This window comes from Physeter macrocephalus, chromosome 12 (genome assembly GCF_002837175.3).
Source record: "Physeter macrocephalus isolate SW-GA chromosome 12, ASM283717v5, whole genome shotgun sequence".
In the NCBI taxonomy this organism is placed as follows: Eukaryota; Metazoa; Chordata; class Mammalia; order Artiodactyla; family Physeteridae; genus Physeter; species Physeter macrocephalus.
Genome location: NC_041225.1, coordinates 83,292,410 through 83,309,588, shown reverse-complemented (window position 1 = coordinate 83,309,588; position 17,179 = coordinate 83,292,410). Strand labels below are relative to the sequence as shown.

General features: G+C 46.4%; 1 protein-coding gene and 1 pseudogene across 1 annotated transcript in view; both read right to left on the bottom strand.

The window, feature by feature from the left end:
• The window catches only part of PROKR1 (prokineticin receptor 1), a 9,966-nt gene extending 8,228 nt beyond the window's left edge, over positions 1-1,738 (bottom strand). Inside the window, exon 1 of the mRNA XM_007126726.2 lies at positions 1,254-1,738. Coding sequence (XP_007126788.1) covers positions 1,254-1,738 — 485 coding nt within the window. The remainder of the gene's footprint in view (positions 1-1,253) is intronic.
• Positions 1,739-15,135: 13,397 nt separating this feature from the next.
• Positions 15,136-17,179, bottom strand: part of LOC102988501 (transmembrane and coiled-coil domains protein 1-like) — a 3,859-nt pseudogene continuing 1,815 nt past the window's right edge.

The window sequence follows — 17,179 nt, the reverse complement described above, 5'->3', positions numbered from 1 at the left end:
TAGGCTCAGCGGCCATGGCTCACGGGCCCAGCCGCTCCGCGGCATGTGGGATCTTCCCGGACCGGGGCACGAACCCGTGTCCCCTGCATCGGCAGGCGGACTCTCAACCACTGCGCCACCAGGGAAGCCCTCCTCCTAGGTTTTAAGGCCAGGCTCCTTTTCAACCCCCTGCCCTTGGGAGTGGTCTATGTCTAGGTATTCTACCCCTGGTCGTCCCACTGATGGCTTCAGAAATCAGGCTCTATTTGCTGTGTTCCTCCCCGGAACACTGTCCTGGGATGTCCTGATTGGGGGGGAGGGAGCTGAACGCCACCAGAGCCCTGAGGCCATGGGACACGGAGATCATCTGTGCTTCAGGCTCTCTGGGTTAAGAGAGAGAGACGGGTTGTGCAGATCCAAGTACACAGAGGCCCGATTAGACCCTCAGGGTAACTGTCTCTGGACTACAACAAGGTGTTTTGTAACAAGAGTCCAACTTTGGGCACAGAAGCCTGCAAAATTGTTCCAAGGGAACAAAAACTCCTCTGGCCTATTAGTACAGGAGATTATACTAAATGAAAAGCCTAAAGGTAACATAGGAAAGATTTGCATAGGCTGCTCTTACTGATTTTATTCACCATCACGAGACACAGCTCTTCTGTACCGTTGTACACTAAGGTATGAAAAGGAGCCAACTGATTACTGCAACAACCAAAAAAGAGTAAGTAAGCATAGGTCTCCTTTTTGTTTTGTTTTGTTTTGTTTGTTTTTTAGAACAAATCCCTCAACGTTATTTAAAATCAACCGGTGTTAACATTGTTAATCAACTATACCCAATATAAAATAAAAATTTAAAAAATCATCATAACAATAAAAAAAATCAACTGGTGTTTGTAGGGGCATCACGTTTCAGTAGAGGATGTCTTGATGAGATAGAAACCTCCCTCAGGATTTCCAAGTTGACTCGAGAGGTAACTGCCTGAAATTTAAACTTGTCCCTCCACACCTCCTGGGAGCTGCCTACCTCTAGACCTTGGCCAGATACAACATCTAGGAGCATGTCCATAACATGAGGGATTAAAAGCCTTCCTGCTGCCCGACTCTAGGGGGCTCCACTACCTCCTGCCTGCTTACCGCTGGAGAACTAGAACTCTTTTCACTGTTCAATAAATGGGCCACCTTTGGGCCCCCATGCATCCACAGCTCTGGGGAATACAGATACCTCTCATCAATCACAACTGCCCCTTCCTTCATTGTCCCCACCCCTCACTCACCTGTCGACGGCGATGGCCAGCAGGGCGTTGGTGGAGACGTAGAGAGAGACAGTGCGCAGGTAGTTGACAGAGGCGCACAGCACGTGGCCGTGCTCCCAGGAGAGCTGGCGTACCACGTAGTAGTCCATCTCGAAGGGGCAGCAGACGACGGCCACCAAGAAATCAGAGATGGCCAGGTTGGCGATGAGCAGATTGGTGAGGTTGCGCAGCTTCTTGTAGCGGGCCAGGGCCGCGATGAAGATGAAGTTGCCAATACCACAAACCAGCATGATGCCCACCAGTGCCATGCCGATGACAATTTTGGCAGCAAAGAAGGTCCGGGAATTGGTCACATCCTCATCTTCGTCCAAGGGCATATCATAGTCGCCATAGCTGAAGCTGAATGGGAAGAAAGCAGCTTGGGTTCCGTGGGGGTCAAGCAGAGAAGAATAGTTGGTTGAGGTGTTTGTGGCATTCTCATCCATGACCGCCATGTTGACCTCCATCTGGCCAGGTGAAGCCTTGAGCAACATTCCTGGAAATTCCTCTGGGGAGATGTCGGTAGGCTGAGGTCTCCCCTTTCTGCTGCTACTCAGCTTTCCCTTAATGAGTCAGATTGTCCCTGCAAGCGTCCTGGGGGTCCAGTATGCAAGCTCCATCCTAAGCCTTTGAAAGACATACAAACAATTGGCTACATATGTAAGTGAACCTGGCCACATTTAAAATCATTCTATAAACTAAGCTGACCCATTAGCCACCTGCCCAGAGTGAACAGGTGATGGAGTGGAAATAAAGGAACCAGGGAAAGAAAACAAAGGAATCAAAACCACATACCCACTCATTCAGGGAAGGTTCGATTGCTACAGAGACAAACAAGCGCTAACTCAGTTTATTTCCGTTCCACTGAAGATTCTGAATGTTGCACTTTTTCTCAGGAACCAAAGTTAGGAGTGTGCAGAGGCTGAAGAGAACCAAAGTGACCTGCTCCAAGCTCCATTCCTTGTCCTGACAGCCTGAACTTTGTCCTTGTGGAATTGTCCCATTCTGTAGCTTAAAAAATTATTCTGAATTCCACTGAAGAGGCAAGACTTTGAGACAGGCCTGACTGCTCTCCATGCTTCTTTCCTTCTGGCAAAACACTGCTTTAAAATCAGAGCCTATGTAGCAGCCACCTTCCCCTCTCCTCACTAGGTTTCCTGTTCCTACTTCCAAGTCTGCTGTGACCCTAGAAGCCAGGCACAGCATTTACCAAGGCCTGTCCCCAGACAGAGGCTGCAAGAGTGAAGTCCCAGCCTAATCATTGAGTGGCTTAGAAAGGGGACTCTGGGACAAAATCCTTCCTTGGCTGGTTGTGTGTCCTGAGATAAATAGCTTGAGCTCTCAGAGTTTCAACATCCTCCAGACAAGAGATCATTAATGTCTGTAAAGCATGGAGGTCCCTGGAGAGGGAGGGTGCTACATCCTAGGACTGCAAGGAATTACTAGTGAGGACCCAGGCCTCCTTGGTCAGCTTCGAGGAAGAGGAGAACACTCCTGACCCAGATGATGGGGCTGGGGTACCAGGAGGGCGTTGTCAGCTGCACCGGTGGGGATGGAGAACCAAGAGGGACCCAGAATCCCCATGTCCCCTTCCCTCTCCCTGCAGCCCCAGTCCCTCCCAGAGCCTGCAAACATCAGGCCAGGTTGCTGGGATGTAAGAAGAGGGCTGGGGTCTGCAGAGCTCCACAGAGGGCAGGAAATCCAGAGAGGGTGGGGAAGTGTGGAAGCCTGAGGTTCCTGGGAAAGGGAGACACAAGGAAGACTCCTAGGACCCTCAGGAGAGCATGCTGCCCACATCCCTCAAAGGTGACATGTCTGGAGCCTGCCTTTGGAGGTAGAACTAAAGTCTCTCTGCACAGGGAGGCCCAGCCCCAGTCCCCTGTCTTTCCTCCAACACTTCACCTCCATTTTTCGCAGATTTTTTTCCTCCTCTGAGCATCGGTCCTGCCCCTCTCAGGCCCTGCCCTCTGCCGCTCTCGTGTGTGAAGCAGAACCCAGAGCGGAAAGGTCAGAGTGGGCCAGGCTTGCCACCCAGGCAGGAAGTATGCAGTCCGCGTGGGACAGTCCTCACGCCTCGCAGGCCCTGTGGGTCTCCAAGGCGCGCCACCTCTGGAGAGGGACCCTGCAATCTCGCTACCTGGAAGACTCAAAGTCATGCTTAAAAACAAAGAGCATAAAAACTTCTTGGGGTGACCGGGTGTTAGGAGATTTGGGGTTTGGGGAGAAATTGTCCAGCGATCTTTTTTTCTCCTTCATTCTCACCTCCCCAAGAGGAACCCCATTGCCACCCGGTGTCCTCTGGAGCCCCTGCGTTTAGGGATCGCCCCCTGGCCAGACCTTCCCATCTCTGGAAGCATCTCTTTGCAGCCTCTGCTGATAAGCCCCGTCCTGCTCCCAACTTTGTCCTCGGAGCCTCAGAGGCTACGCCTAAGGACAGAAGGAGGGGACAGACCGGGTCCCCTGCAGAAATGAGCACGAGTGCGAGTCTCTTGAAAAGCCCCCTCCCCACTCAAAAGCCCCCGCGCCCTGGCGGCCGGTGCCGCGTGGAGTCCTTGCCGCATCGCCCCGGAGGGCGCGCTCCGTACCTGCGGCATCCAGGCGCCGGGCGGACAAGGTCCTGAGCTATTTATTCCGGGTCCGGGGACACGAGCCGCTGCTCCCAGAGGCCCATAGGAAGAACACAGGTCCCCTCTCTCCCTCCTCTGCTCGGGGCTCTTTCCCGGCTGGGCTCTGCGGGAGTTGCGCTCTCGCCGCCGCAGATCAGAGGACTGCGGCTCCTCGGCGTGGCGCCCCCCCGCCTCCCTCGCTGTCCCCGCCCGGGTGACCGCGGGGCGCCCAGGGCCGGGGTGCCCGGCTCGGGGAGGCGTGTTCCGCCGGGTCCGGGAGGCACGAGGGGGAGGGGCTCCGGGCTCCAGGCAGGGGCACGTCGGGTCGCCCAGGCACGCGCGCGGCTGGGGACCCCGGGGGGAGTGTCGGGAATGCAGAAGCGGCAGCTCGAGGCGAGGACACGCCGGAGGGAGCGCGCGTTCCCTGGGCTCAGGCTCCGGAACGGCCGCCTGGGGCGGGAACGAGGGCGGTGGAGCTCGGAGCCCGGCTCAGCGCGGACTCGGCGCCCGAGGCTCCCATCCCGCAGGGCTGCGCCCGCCCCGGGGCTCGGGGACTGCTCGGCCGCTCACCTGGTCAGCCCCGGAGCCACCGCCAGAGTGCGCGGTCGGGCCCGATGAGCTGGCGAGATTTCAGAGAACCGGGAGGAGCCTCCCCTCCTGCCCACACCGCCCTCGCAGGAGACGCTGGGAGCGACCCAAAGGTAGTTCCCTCAGACAAGCCCAACTGGACGCCGGGGTCAGCTTCATTTCAGCCGCTTGACCTCTGTGTTAGAGGCTCTGAGAACCGCTTTCCGGAAAGCCAGGAAGCGGGGGAGGGCAGCGGTGTGAATGCGGGAGAGAGAGGTGGCCTCCCACCCACCCAGGGATATCTGTTCAGAAGGCTAGGATGACCAGAGCTAACTTAGAGAGCACAGATCTCCAAAAGTCTACAGATTTCTCAAGAACTTAAATATCAAATTAGCTTTTGATCCAGCAATTCCACTTCCAAAAACACCTGAAAGCCGGGACTCAGATACTTGTACATCAATATTCATAGCAGCATTGTTCACAACAGGCCAAGGGGTGGAAACAACCCAAATGTTCATCAACTGATAAATGGATTTTTAAAATGTGGTGTACGCATACATTAGAATATTTCTTATCCTTGAAAAAAGGAATGAAGTATAAAAGTGTTGACGAGGATGTGGAGAAATTGGGACACTTGTGTGCTGTTGGTGGGAATGTAAAGTGATGCGGTCACAGTGGAAAACAATATGGCAGGTCCTCAAAAGTTAAAAAAAAAAAAAAGAATTACCATATGATCCAGTTATTTCACCTCTGGGTATATCCCCAAAATTATTGAAGGCAGTGTCTGAAAGAGATATTTGTACACCCATATTCATAGCAGCATTATTCACAACAGCCAGAAGGTAGAACCAACCCAAACGTCTATCAACAAATGAATGGATAAATGAAATGTAGTAGGTACATACAACAGAGTATTTTTCAGCCTTTTAAAGGATGGAAATTCTGACACATGATAGGATATGGATGAACCTTAAGGACATTATACTAAGTGAAATAAGCCAGTCACAAAAAGACAAATACTGCATAATTCCACTTATATGAGGTACCTAGATGCATCCAAATCCTAGAGACCAAAAGTAGAATGGCACTTGCCAAGGGCTGAGGGGATAAGGGAAGGGGAGTTTCTATTTAATGGGTACAGAGTTTTAATTTTGCAAGATGAAAAGAGTTAGGGTGATGGATTGTGGTGATGGCTGCACAGCAATATGAATGGATTTAATTCACTTAACTGTACACTTAAAAATGGTTAAGATGGTAAATATTATATGTATTTTACCACAACAGAAAAAATGGGGGAAAAAAGAAATGAAGTCTTGATACATGCTACAATATGGGTGAACCTTGAAAACATCATATTAAGTGAAAAAAGCCAGACACAACAGGATAAACACATGACTCCACATAGATGAGGTACCTAGATTAGGCAGATTCATAGAGTGAGAAAATAGAATGAGGAAGAGGAATGGTGAGTTGTTTAATGGACACAGAATTTGCTTGGGTTGATGACAAAGTTCTGGAAATGGATAGTGGTAATGGTTGCACAACATTGTGAATACACTTAATGTCACTGAAGTGTACACTTAAAATTGTTTAAAGACAAAACAAAACAAACAAGAAACATAAGCCATGGGCTTCCCTGGTGGCGCAGTGGTTAAGAATCCGCCTGCCAATGCAGGGGACACGGGTTCGAGCCCTGGTCCAGGAAGATCCCACATGCTGCGGAGCAACGATGCCTGTGTGCCACAACTACTGAGCCTGCGCTCTAGAGCCCGCGAGCCACAACTGCTGAAGCCTGCGTGCCTGGAGCCTGTGCTCCGCAACAAGAGAAGCCACCGCAATGAGAAGCCCGCGCACCGCAACGCGCAGCAACGAAGACCCAACGTAGCCAAAAATAAATGAATTAATTAAATTAATTAATTTTTTTTTAAAAAGCCATGGAAGAGCTCAGATCTCCTTAGTAAGGCATCAAAGTTTAGCCTCCAGGTGTCCACAGTGGAAATGGGGCTGCCAGGGGTCTGGACTTTTACTCCTCTTTCCCACTATCAAACTTCAGGCAAGTCACAGAACTTTTCTGAGGCTCCCTTTCCTCATTCACTAAATGAATTAGTTGAGCTTGCACTAGGAAACCACTGCCAGGTTCCAGCACTTCATACAGTACATACGGTATCCTCCCCTGGCCCATATCCCTCCATGGACACCTTCTTCTGTTACTTCCACAAAACTCCTGTCTTTTGCAAAAATGTCCCAGCCTTTCACATTTCTGAGTCTCATGTCCCCTAGGACATGGAACACGATAGCAGTTAAAAAGCATGACAGAGAGAGTCAGCTATCTCCTTTCTACCTAGTACTGCACACAGGAGCTGTGTGACCTTGGACAGTGTGCTAACCAAAGCCTAGCTTTCCCACTTGTAAAATGGGCGACAGTAGCTCCTACTGCACAGGACTGTTGTTAGGACTGGATAAGATGAGGCAGTTAAAGTGCTTGGTGCAATGCAGGCCCCTGATAAATGCCACCAGTTACTCTCACTCTGTGATTCTTTCCATATATTGCTCCCTGAGGTTCTAACCAACCCTTGAGATCTTACTCATGTGTCATTTCTTCCAGGAAGCATTCCTTGATTACCCCAAGGCTATTCAAACCTTTCCTTGCCACTTGGTGCTTCTCTTTAAATGTATTTCTGTGTACCAATTTGCTTTCCATCTTGCACAGTTTCCTGAAGAAGAGGTATGTCTCATTCATTTTTAAATCTGTTCTGTATTGTTTCTCAAACTTTCCTGATGGGGGCTTGCCTGGTGGCACAGTGGTTGAGAGTCTGCCTGCTGATGCAGGGGACACGGGTTCGTGCCCCGGTCTGGGAAGATCCCACATGCTGTGGAGCGGCTGGGTCCGTGAGCCATGGCAAAAAAAAAAAAAAAAAAAAAAAACACAAAAAAACAACGTATGGTCAAACTTTCCTGATGGTAAGAATCATCTGGGGTGCTAGTTAAACATATGGATTCCTTGATTCTGCCCCAAACTCAGGGAAGATATAAGACAGACACATGTTGACCTGTCATTCCATATAGCATATATGTGTTCATTCCACATAGCAAGTCTTCCTATTTACTCAGAAAATCAAAAACAAAGCACAGAGCACATTAGTTATCTATTTCTGCATTCCAAATTACCCCAAAACTTCAGAGCTGAAAGCAACAAACATGTATTACCTCACTGAGTTTCTGAGGGTCAGGAATCTGGGAGTGGCATAGCTGGGTGGTTCCAGGTTCAAGGTCTGTCATGAGATTGATGTCAAATTGTCAGCCAGGGCTGTACTCTCATCTGAAGGCTCCACTGGGGTGGGGCGGATCCATCTCCAAGTTCACTCGCAAGGTTGTTGTCTAGTTTTCACTGGCTGTTGCTGGAGACTTCAGTTCCTCCTCATCATGTGGGGTTCACTCTAGGCTGCCCGAGTGACCTCACTACATGGCAGCTGACCTCCCCTCTTCTGCAATATGCTATTTTTCACACACTCACGCACACCCTGCCACAGTGTGGGAGGGGACCACACAAGTGTGCGAATACCAAGAGGGGGATCACTGGGGACTGATTTGGAGGCCATCTTGGAGGCTGGGTACCATGCAAAACTTAGAATTTTCCTATTTCCCCTTCAAAAACCTGGCAATGAATGGTTCTTGAGGCTAACAATAATGCTAGCCACAATGAAGACATTTTTGACCTTCAGAGTAGTGAGGTACTGGGTGACTTCTGGAGTTGGAGTCATGAGGGCATAATTGGAAGAATTTATTGGCCAGGACCCCCATGGGGGAAATGGAAATATTAGAAGCAGATATAGTCTGGCAGATTCTATGCACTGCAGCTCTCGGTGGGGACTCCTTTGAAGGACTTAGTCCCTACATGTCAGTTTCTGCCAAAGGCTTCAGGGGAGCCCCCTCCATCTGTGAAGCAGACATCTATCTGGGGCCCAATTTTAATAATTCATCTCTGTGACAGATTTAAACCTAGGCTTATGGCAAAATCTGGAAATAAAATTTTTTAAAAAAATAAGGAAAGAAGAAGGAAAGGAAATGGGTTTAAAATAATCTGGAACTCCAATGATGTAATTTCTTTTTCAAATGTGTAGCCCCCAAAGACACCAATGACCTGGAAATTTTTTCTGTGGTTAGAGTCTCCTGCTGCAAGGGGCACATTCCTTGCTTCATCACACCTACAAAGCAAGTCACAATGTCTGAGAGAATTTCACCTCAGGGAGCCAACAAAACCAAAGGAAAGAACTCATTTGGAAAGCACTTTTTTAGTGCTTTTAGGTATCCCTCACCCCTAAATAATGTCCTTGAGCTACCTTGGAAATTTTTCCTTTCCTATTCCACTGGCAGGAATCATCCCAAAGGTGCTTTGAAATTTCATTTCTTCATCACATCATTCTATAATTATGTCCTTTGGTTTAGACATGAAAGTTTAACCTCTTGGGGCTTTTTTCAGCCATGCAACTCCCGTGTTGCTCTAGTAAATACCACTTAGAAAGCCAGCCAAGGAGAGCCTTAGAGGTCCTTCAGGGAGCACTCTTATAGCGAGAAAAGAGCAAACAGATGCTCAAGAAGAAAAGCCTTTAGTCCAAGGGAACAGAGCAACTTGACTTCAGAGCTCAGACTGGAATCCAAGTCTCCTGAAATTTAGCTCAGCCCCGCCTCTCTGCTCAGCCACACCCACAGTACACATTGCTACCTGTTTTCAATTTACCCCTCTTTCCGTGATCCTTGGCTCCAGGGTTCAGCCACAATTCCTCCTGTCTGACAAATTTTACTAAATCAGCTTATTTTGTGCTTTCATCAGATTTGTTCCCTGGGCACACTCTCTCATCCAGTGCCGTGAAAAAAATCAAGAATTCCCGGAAGACACCCAGAGCTGGCTCAGAACTCATCCTGCCTCCTTTTTCAATGACCTCCCCTGTACTCGAGCCAGCAATGCTTGATGGGCTTCCCAAAGCCCACTCAGCAGGTTGTTTGGACTGCTCTCTGCCATTCCTCTCCAGCTCCCCAAATCCCTCTGGAGGAGATGTGAAAGGAGATTCAGCTAGACACAGAGACATGCTGTCATTCCTGATGGAAACCCAAACATGCCAAAGATGTCAAATCTCTTGTTAATTTCATTGGTTTGATGCCATCCCTAACAACTTCTTAATGGTCAACAATACTATTCATAGATTTATCTGGAGAAATAAACAGGTCATGGCTTATAAGAATGTTTTTTTTTGAAAAAGAAGAGAAATAAGAGGATATTTTACCTATGAATATCAAACTATTATGAAGGTTCAAGAAGACAGCAGGTAATGAGTTTGAGCAGAAAGTGTGCTCACTGTTAAGATCTGGATACATCCCAGCATGAAGTCTAACTGTGGAATCGTCAATCTGGAATATTTCACATGGGGACTGTAATGCAGCTGACGCATGGTGTCTGCCTCAGATTCCAATCTTCCTAGCTAAGTCCCAGGTGAAGGGGCTACAGGCAGGCTACAGGACTCTGGGAGACAAGACAAAACAGGGAGGGCTGTTTGGGGGCTCCTGGTACAGAGCAGCTAAGAAAGGGCTTCTCTCCTTGTTTAAGAAACATTGCCTGGTTCTAATGCAATGAGGACCACATGGAATGCCACAGTGCCCTGGCACCTTGCATCTCAGCTTCTGAAGATGAGATGGGGGCCTTTCCACTGACTTAATGCACTCTCAGAGGGAGTAGCACAGTCAGGCCCCCAAAAGTCTTTATGGAGGATGTGTTGGGATGTTGAGAAGAGGGAGAAGAAGGTGAGAGGATTATTCAAGAACTGGAATGATAACCACCACTGCCTCACGCCCCATCCCAGAGACTCCTAGAGATAAGGGGCTGGAATGTTCTGATTATGGAGGTGGTGGCAGAAGTGAGTTATATCTTTATGTGGGCCCACTGTACCCACAGGCTAGGGAATCCTGGTGAGACTGGAGTTACAGAGGAATTCATTACAAAGGAAGGAGCCCACATCACCTCTATCACCAAGTATAACACTTAGAGATAGAGTTGGTGAATCATAGCCATTGTCTCACTAAGTACTTTGTACTCACATTGTCTACTAGTATTCTTTGATTCAGATAGTTCATTCTTATAGTTTCTTCTAAGGAAAAAAATAAATATTCATAACACTATAAAATAATAAAAGGTAAGAAAAACCCCAAAGTCGTCAAAACCGGGTTATCATTTTCCTAGGGCTGCCATACAGAGTACCACAGACTAGGTGGCTTAAAGCAACAGATAATTTATTCTCTCATAGTTCTGGAAGTTAAGTCTGAAATCAAGGTGTTGGCAGCGCCATGGTCGCTTTGAGTCTCTAAGTAGAATCCTTCCTTGCCTCTTCCTAGCTTCTGGTGGTGGCTGTCAATCCTTGGTTCCTTGGCTTACAGCTGCATCACTCCCATCTCCGTCTCCATGGTCACATAGCCTTTTCTCTGTGTGTCTCTGTCTTTATATGGCATTTTCCTCTTATACAGACACTAGTCATATTGGATTAGGTCTCACCCTGATGACTTCATCTTAACTTGATTATATCTGCAAAGACCCTATTTCCAAATAAGGTTACATTCGCAGGTACTGGAAGTTAGGATTTCAACATATCTTTTGGGAGGACACAATTTAACCCATAGCAAGTATACTGTGATGCATTTATGTGTGATGGAATACAATGTAGCTATCAAAAATAGGACTATGAAATCAATCTATGCTGTTAGAAGTCAGGACAGAAGGACAGTGGTTACCCTTGGGGAAGAGAGATCACGGGCAAGAGCCATTTGGAGGGTTTTGGGGGTGTTACTAATATTCTTCTTCTTGATCTAGTAGCTGGTTACATGGATGTGTTCAATTGGTAAAAATTCATCCAGCTGTACACTTATGAAATGTACACGTTTCTGAATGTACAATATATTTCAATGAAAAGTTAATTAGGACATAGTGCTGTAAAAGTATATTGACTGACATGGAAAGATAGTCATGATACATTACTGAATGGAAAAACATCAGGTTACAAAACCATATTGCAATATGATTCCATTTGGAGGAGAAATGTATGCATCATCTAGAAAAGAAAATGTCTGGAAGGGCAGAGGAAATTGCTAACACTCAACTCAGAGTGGAAAGAAAATACAGTGTTTTCCCCCTCATTTCCACTATTTGTATTTTCTGATTTTTTTATTGAAGCTATATTATTTGTATAATCCTTTAAATTTCATAAATGAGAAAAAGGTGAATTAATTACAACAAATAGGAGATTCACCTATTAGGGGAAATCATTAATTTAGATCTTTATTTCACACTATATTCCAAAATGCAATAAGGAAGGATTAAAGAGTTGAATTCAAAGAATTAAAAACTGAAAGAAAACACTGATAAAAATGTATGAGATTCATGAGATCTCAGAGTGGTAAAGCCTTTACTAAGCAAAAAACAAAAAGGTAATAGATGAACCCCAAAGGCAATGGATAGATTTTTCTACATTAAAACATCTGAAAGTCAGAAAAACCATAAACAAAACTAAAAGATAGATGTCAAACTAGGAAAAACATTTATGGCAAATATTGCAAACAAAAGGTCAAGATCCTTAGTATATGAAGTACTATTACTTTGTAATAAGGAAAAAGCTGGTACCTCGAAAGAATAATGGGCAAAATAAACAAATAGGCAATTCACAAAAAGAAATGCAAATAACAATAAAATGTATTTTAAAGTGCTTACTCTCACCAGTAATCAAAGAAATTTCATCTAAAAACAATGGGAGGGCTTCCCTGGTGGCGCAGTGGTTGAGAGTCCGCCTGCCGATGCAGGGGACACGGGTTCGTGCCCCGGTCCGGGAAGATCCCACATGCCGCGGAGCGGCTGGGCCCGTGAGCCAGGGCTGCTGAGCCTGTGCGTCCGGAGCCTGTGCTCCGCAACGGGAGAGGCCCCACAGTGAGAGGCACACGTACCGCAAAAAACAAAAAACAAACAAACAAAAAACTTTAAAAACAATGGGATAAAATTTTGACTATCCAATTAGCCAAGATCACAAAATGTAAAAATGGAAATTGGATCAGTAGCTTAATTTAAGAATTCAAATCAACACTCTCACTTTGGGAATATCTTAAGCTTTCTCTGATTCTTCAGCCTTTACTGCATTCTGCCCAGAGTTGCATTATAATAAATGTGAGTTGATTCAGTTGATTTCACACAACCATATTTCCCCCTTCTGATTTTTGATCTGCCTGACATTTGCTTGCATTTCAGCCAGGAGAACAGCCACAGGCACAGGGCCAAGAAGATGATGTCATTCTACAGAAAGTCAAGTGTCAGAGTTCTGTGCTCCTTGTATGTGTAGAGAAAGGCACAGGAGAAGGTTGAACTCAAATTACATGTAAAAATGTGTAATTAATCTTTTGCACGGTTTATTGAATAAGTTACAAAACTGTCTTAACATTCAGACCATTTTCAAGTTGTGTGTGTGTGTGTGTGTGTGTGTGTGTGTGTGTGGAAGGTAGGTTTGACAGCTGTGTGTGTGTGTGTGTGTGTGTGTGTGTGTGTGGTGTGTGTGTGTGTAGATGGTTGTGCAGGGGCGTGGTGGGGGGTGGAAGACAAGTGATATGCATGGCAAACCCCTGGAAGCACTTTTATCACTGCCAAAAGCCAGACTATAGTGATATAGCTCATTTAATGAAACTGCTCTCAATGTTAATTAACCGAAAGGAGGGGGAGGGCTGAAAGGAGTGAATATTGAGACAAAGGACTAGGACTTCCTGTAATTTAGGTAAAGTAGAGCAGAAGCCATCACTTGGAAGGAAGGGTTTGAGAAGGGTTAAAGCTGCCCAGACAGAAATGCCACTTTGTATGGCAGCACTTAACCTCCTCATCGGCTTTTTACCTGTTGATGATGTCACCTCATCCATGTTCAGGTGTCTCCAGACTCTACGCTCACCTGCACCTGCCCGTGCTCTCTCTCTCTCTCTCCCCACATCAAATACTATTCTCAAGAATAAAGAATACGTGTGTGTGTGTGTGTGTATAGTGTTTAATTAGGCATAGTATGTGAAGTATATATTTTCCATGTTTTTAAGTTTTGTCTATGATCACAAAAGTAACATGTGCTGTTAAAAAAAAAAAAACACCTCAAACCATACTAAGTATAGAAAATGAAAATTCTCACACTTACCTTTATCCCTAATCCCATTATTAGCAGTTTGGTGTGGGTATTTTCCTAAAAACAGAGTATCTTAAAACAACCTTATATAAAATGTATTAATGTAATACTAGCATATGTTAATGTATACTTTAAATATACAAACAGAGATAATCGACTATAAAGTCACAAATGTTCAAAATACCCACCTCGAGACCAGAGCCTGTTACTGGTGTAACAGTCTACTGGTGGATGTGGTTCTTTAGAAGACTCTCTGTGTATGTTTTAAAGAAACCAGGCAGAATAATCTGTGCTTCGGTAGAATTCCAAGCTCAGACTATTTTCCGTGGGGAGATTGTCTCCTGGAACCCATGAGGAAAAGACAATAATGCAGCTACTCTGCGTCTCAGTCATGCTCAGGCAGGAAATAGGTGAGCCTTGCCCTGCAAGAGGATGGAACTCCTTGGAGTAGGTGGCAGGAGGCGCAGAGAGGCCATACGGAAGGTCCAGTGGTAGAAGTGAACTGCCCTGGTCTTAGAGAGACAAGATGGTTGTACGTCCAGACCCTGCTACTACTTTTCTGATTGACCATGGGGACAGCTGTGAGCAAAGGCTTGGCAGTGTGTTGGAGTCCCAGGTTCTAGGCAGCAGGCCTCAGTGCCACCTCTAGCCAGGAAAGCAACTAGAACTGGCCCTAAGCACCCAATATAGGGGAGAGATGCATTCTGGTATCAGAGGCAACAGTGGGGAAGAGAGGCTTCTGGTTACAGTCTCTCAGTTTTGTGGTTTAAGCCGTGACGGTCACAGAATTCAGCGACACACCCTGGTGGAACCAGGTCAGGTAACGGTGTGAAATCCTCCAGGCTCAAGGGGGCACACCTGAGTTCCAACCCCATTAGCTGGACAAGAGCACACAGAACTGGGCTATGGATACCAAAGAGTATCCAAAGCTCCCTGACTCCCTGCACTATCCTTCTACATCAAGGGCTTCCCTGTAACATTTCCCCAATTTGCTAGGCTGCTGGATGAGACTGTCCAGGGTGTATCCTACACAAACTACCCAGACAAGAAGGCATGCAGAGGCTGAAGCCCTGCCCACACACCTCGTGCCAAGCTGATCGCTGTCCTGTGGCCTAAGTCCACCCAGAGGAAGGGGTGCCTTTAGACAAATGAAATGCTAGCAGTGGCTCAGAGTCTGTCTACTGGATCAACACTTGGTCCTCAAAAGTCTTCACTTTATCAATTCAGCATGCCAGTTGATCATTTGCATCCAACTTTGTATTCCTCCATTCTACATTATGTTGGGTAAAGAGGCTCCAGGACTAGGCTGGAAGGCTAACATGCTGGGCTCAAATTTCTACCCTGCTGTTGTCTGTGTGGTGGTGTACAGCTGGCCTACCTTCTCTGGGATTTGGCTTTGCCATAATCTCTAAGAATCTCTAAGATCCCTTCAAGCTCTAAAATTACATGATTCCTTTGGGCATCAAGTTTGAGAGATTTCCACACTGTCAAATTTGCTCCAACTAGTCAGATGATCTCCCTGGGCTTTGAGATCATGGCCCCCACCCCTGAGTGGCTGCTGGGAGAAGCTGGAAAGCACACCTTTGTTAAGCCGACCACACTCTCACTGAAGCCAGCCACCTTCACTTCCACATCCTTCAGACCCTGGTGCATGTCCCTGAAGATGTCCTATGGTTGCCATGAGATCCCATCCCATTCCATCTCCCAAAACTTCCAGTGGTAGCACTTAAGCTTCTTTTGTAGCTGGAAGAAGATGTGAGTAGATTTCTGGTTCTTCAAAGACTTGCTTGATGTGGGTGGCCTGCTACTTGTCTGCACTGTTGGCAAGTTTCCACTACTCATCAGCGTTGTCCTCTGGGATGTTTGTACAACCTCGATCTGTTATGTAAACTTCAGGGTCTTCTGGTGCAGGTGAGCAATAGCAGCCTTTATGCGCTGAGCATCTCGTATTCCATCCATGGAATCCGTTGGATGCTGCCATCAATGCAAGTGGAAGTCCGGGCAAGGCTACTTACTTCCAACTACTCCATTCATTCTTGGTTGAAATGCAGCAGGAACACAAGCTATTTCCGTCACAGTTAAGCTGCTAGAAGCATCAGTCATAGCTAGAGACTTGGGCTGGCTTGACTATAACAACTGCCATCTTCTGGCCAGATTTCCTATTCCTATTGATTTGGTGACTTCCCCTTGTGGTCTCTGGCTTGCCCCACCTACTATGAAAATTCATCTCTTCCTTTATCTTGGATGGCAGCTGGATCTGCTGTAGTACTCATTCAGAGCTGTGGGGTGGATGGAGACACCATCAATCTTAGCACATGCGTTCTTGCTTTCCAGATCCATTTCAGGCTCGGGTCTACCTGAACTTGCTGCACATCGTGTGGAGACATGGATGACCTCCTGTGCTGGTGTTGAAAGAGATGCTTCAAGCCTTGGCCAATCACATTATTGTTCTCCAAAGCATTATGGGTCATTTTAACAATGTGTGTTCTGATTCTGTCTGCTTTCTGGCCTCTGCATCTGCAAAGTAGTAAATGTGGCATTTTCTACTTTGACAATTTCTTGATGCTATTTTTCCTTTCTCTCTCTTCCCTCATTAAGGAACGTTTGCAGCTAAGTCACCCTTCCCTGACCTGGGATACTGTACCAATGGTCCAGCCCCTCCACCCTGCCTCCCAAAACATACATTTTGTTTCTTTACAACACATTGTATCTTTGATGCTGACTGTCACCATGAAAGCTTTCACCCGACTCAATGAAACAACAAGTACTCTTTTGCTAATGACTTAGCTGTGTGATTGGGTGACTAGTCTATACTTGGAGGCAGTAGCAGGAAACGACAAGCTACGCTAATTGCAAAATTCTCTGCATCTGTTTTTGATTCCGTGCAAGGGATGGGGTAAAGTAGCAGAAACTGAACTAAATATAGGTCCAGCTCTGGCTCTGCCACTAACTAGCTGTGTGGCCTTGAAAATGCTACTTTACCTTTCAGGTCTCAATTTCCTCACTCATTCAAAAATATCATTTGAGTGTCCTTACGTGCCAGGTGCTGTGTTTATCACAGGTAAAGAGAACATGGTCCAGATCCCTTTGTTGGTGGGTAACACAAAGAAAGAAAGAAAGAAAAGTAAGAAAGATAAGAAAAGGAAGGAATGAAGAAAGAGAGGAAAAGATGGAAGAAAGGATGGGGTGCAGGGTGGAGAGATAAATTAGGAGTTTGGGATTAACATATACATACTACTAGATATAAAATAGATAAACATCAAGGGCCTACTGTATATCACAAGATATCCTGTACTGTATATCTTGTGATAACCTATAATGGTAAAGAATCTGAAAAAGAATAAATATTATATATATATTATATATAATAATATATTATTGTTGTATACCTGAAACTAACACAGCATTGTAAATTAACTACACTTCAGTTTTTTTTAAAGGTCAAAAAAGGGAGCAAGTAGGGCTTCCCTGGTGGCGCAGTGGTTGCGCGTCCGCCTGCCGATGCAGGGGAACCGGGTTCGCGCCCCGGTTTGGGAGGATCCCACATGCC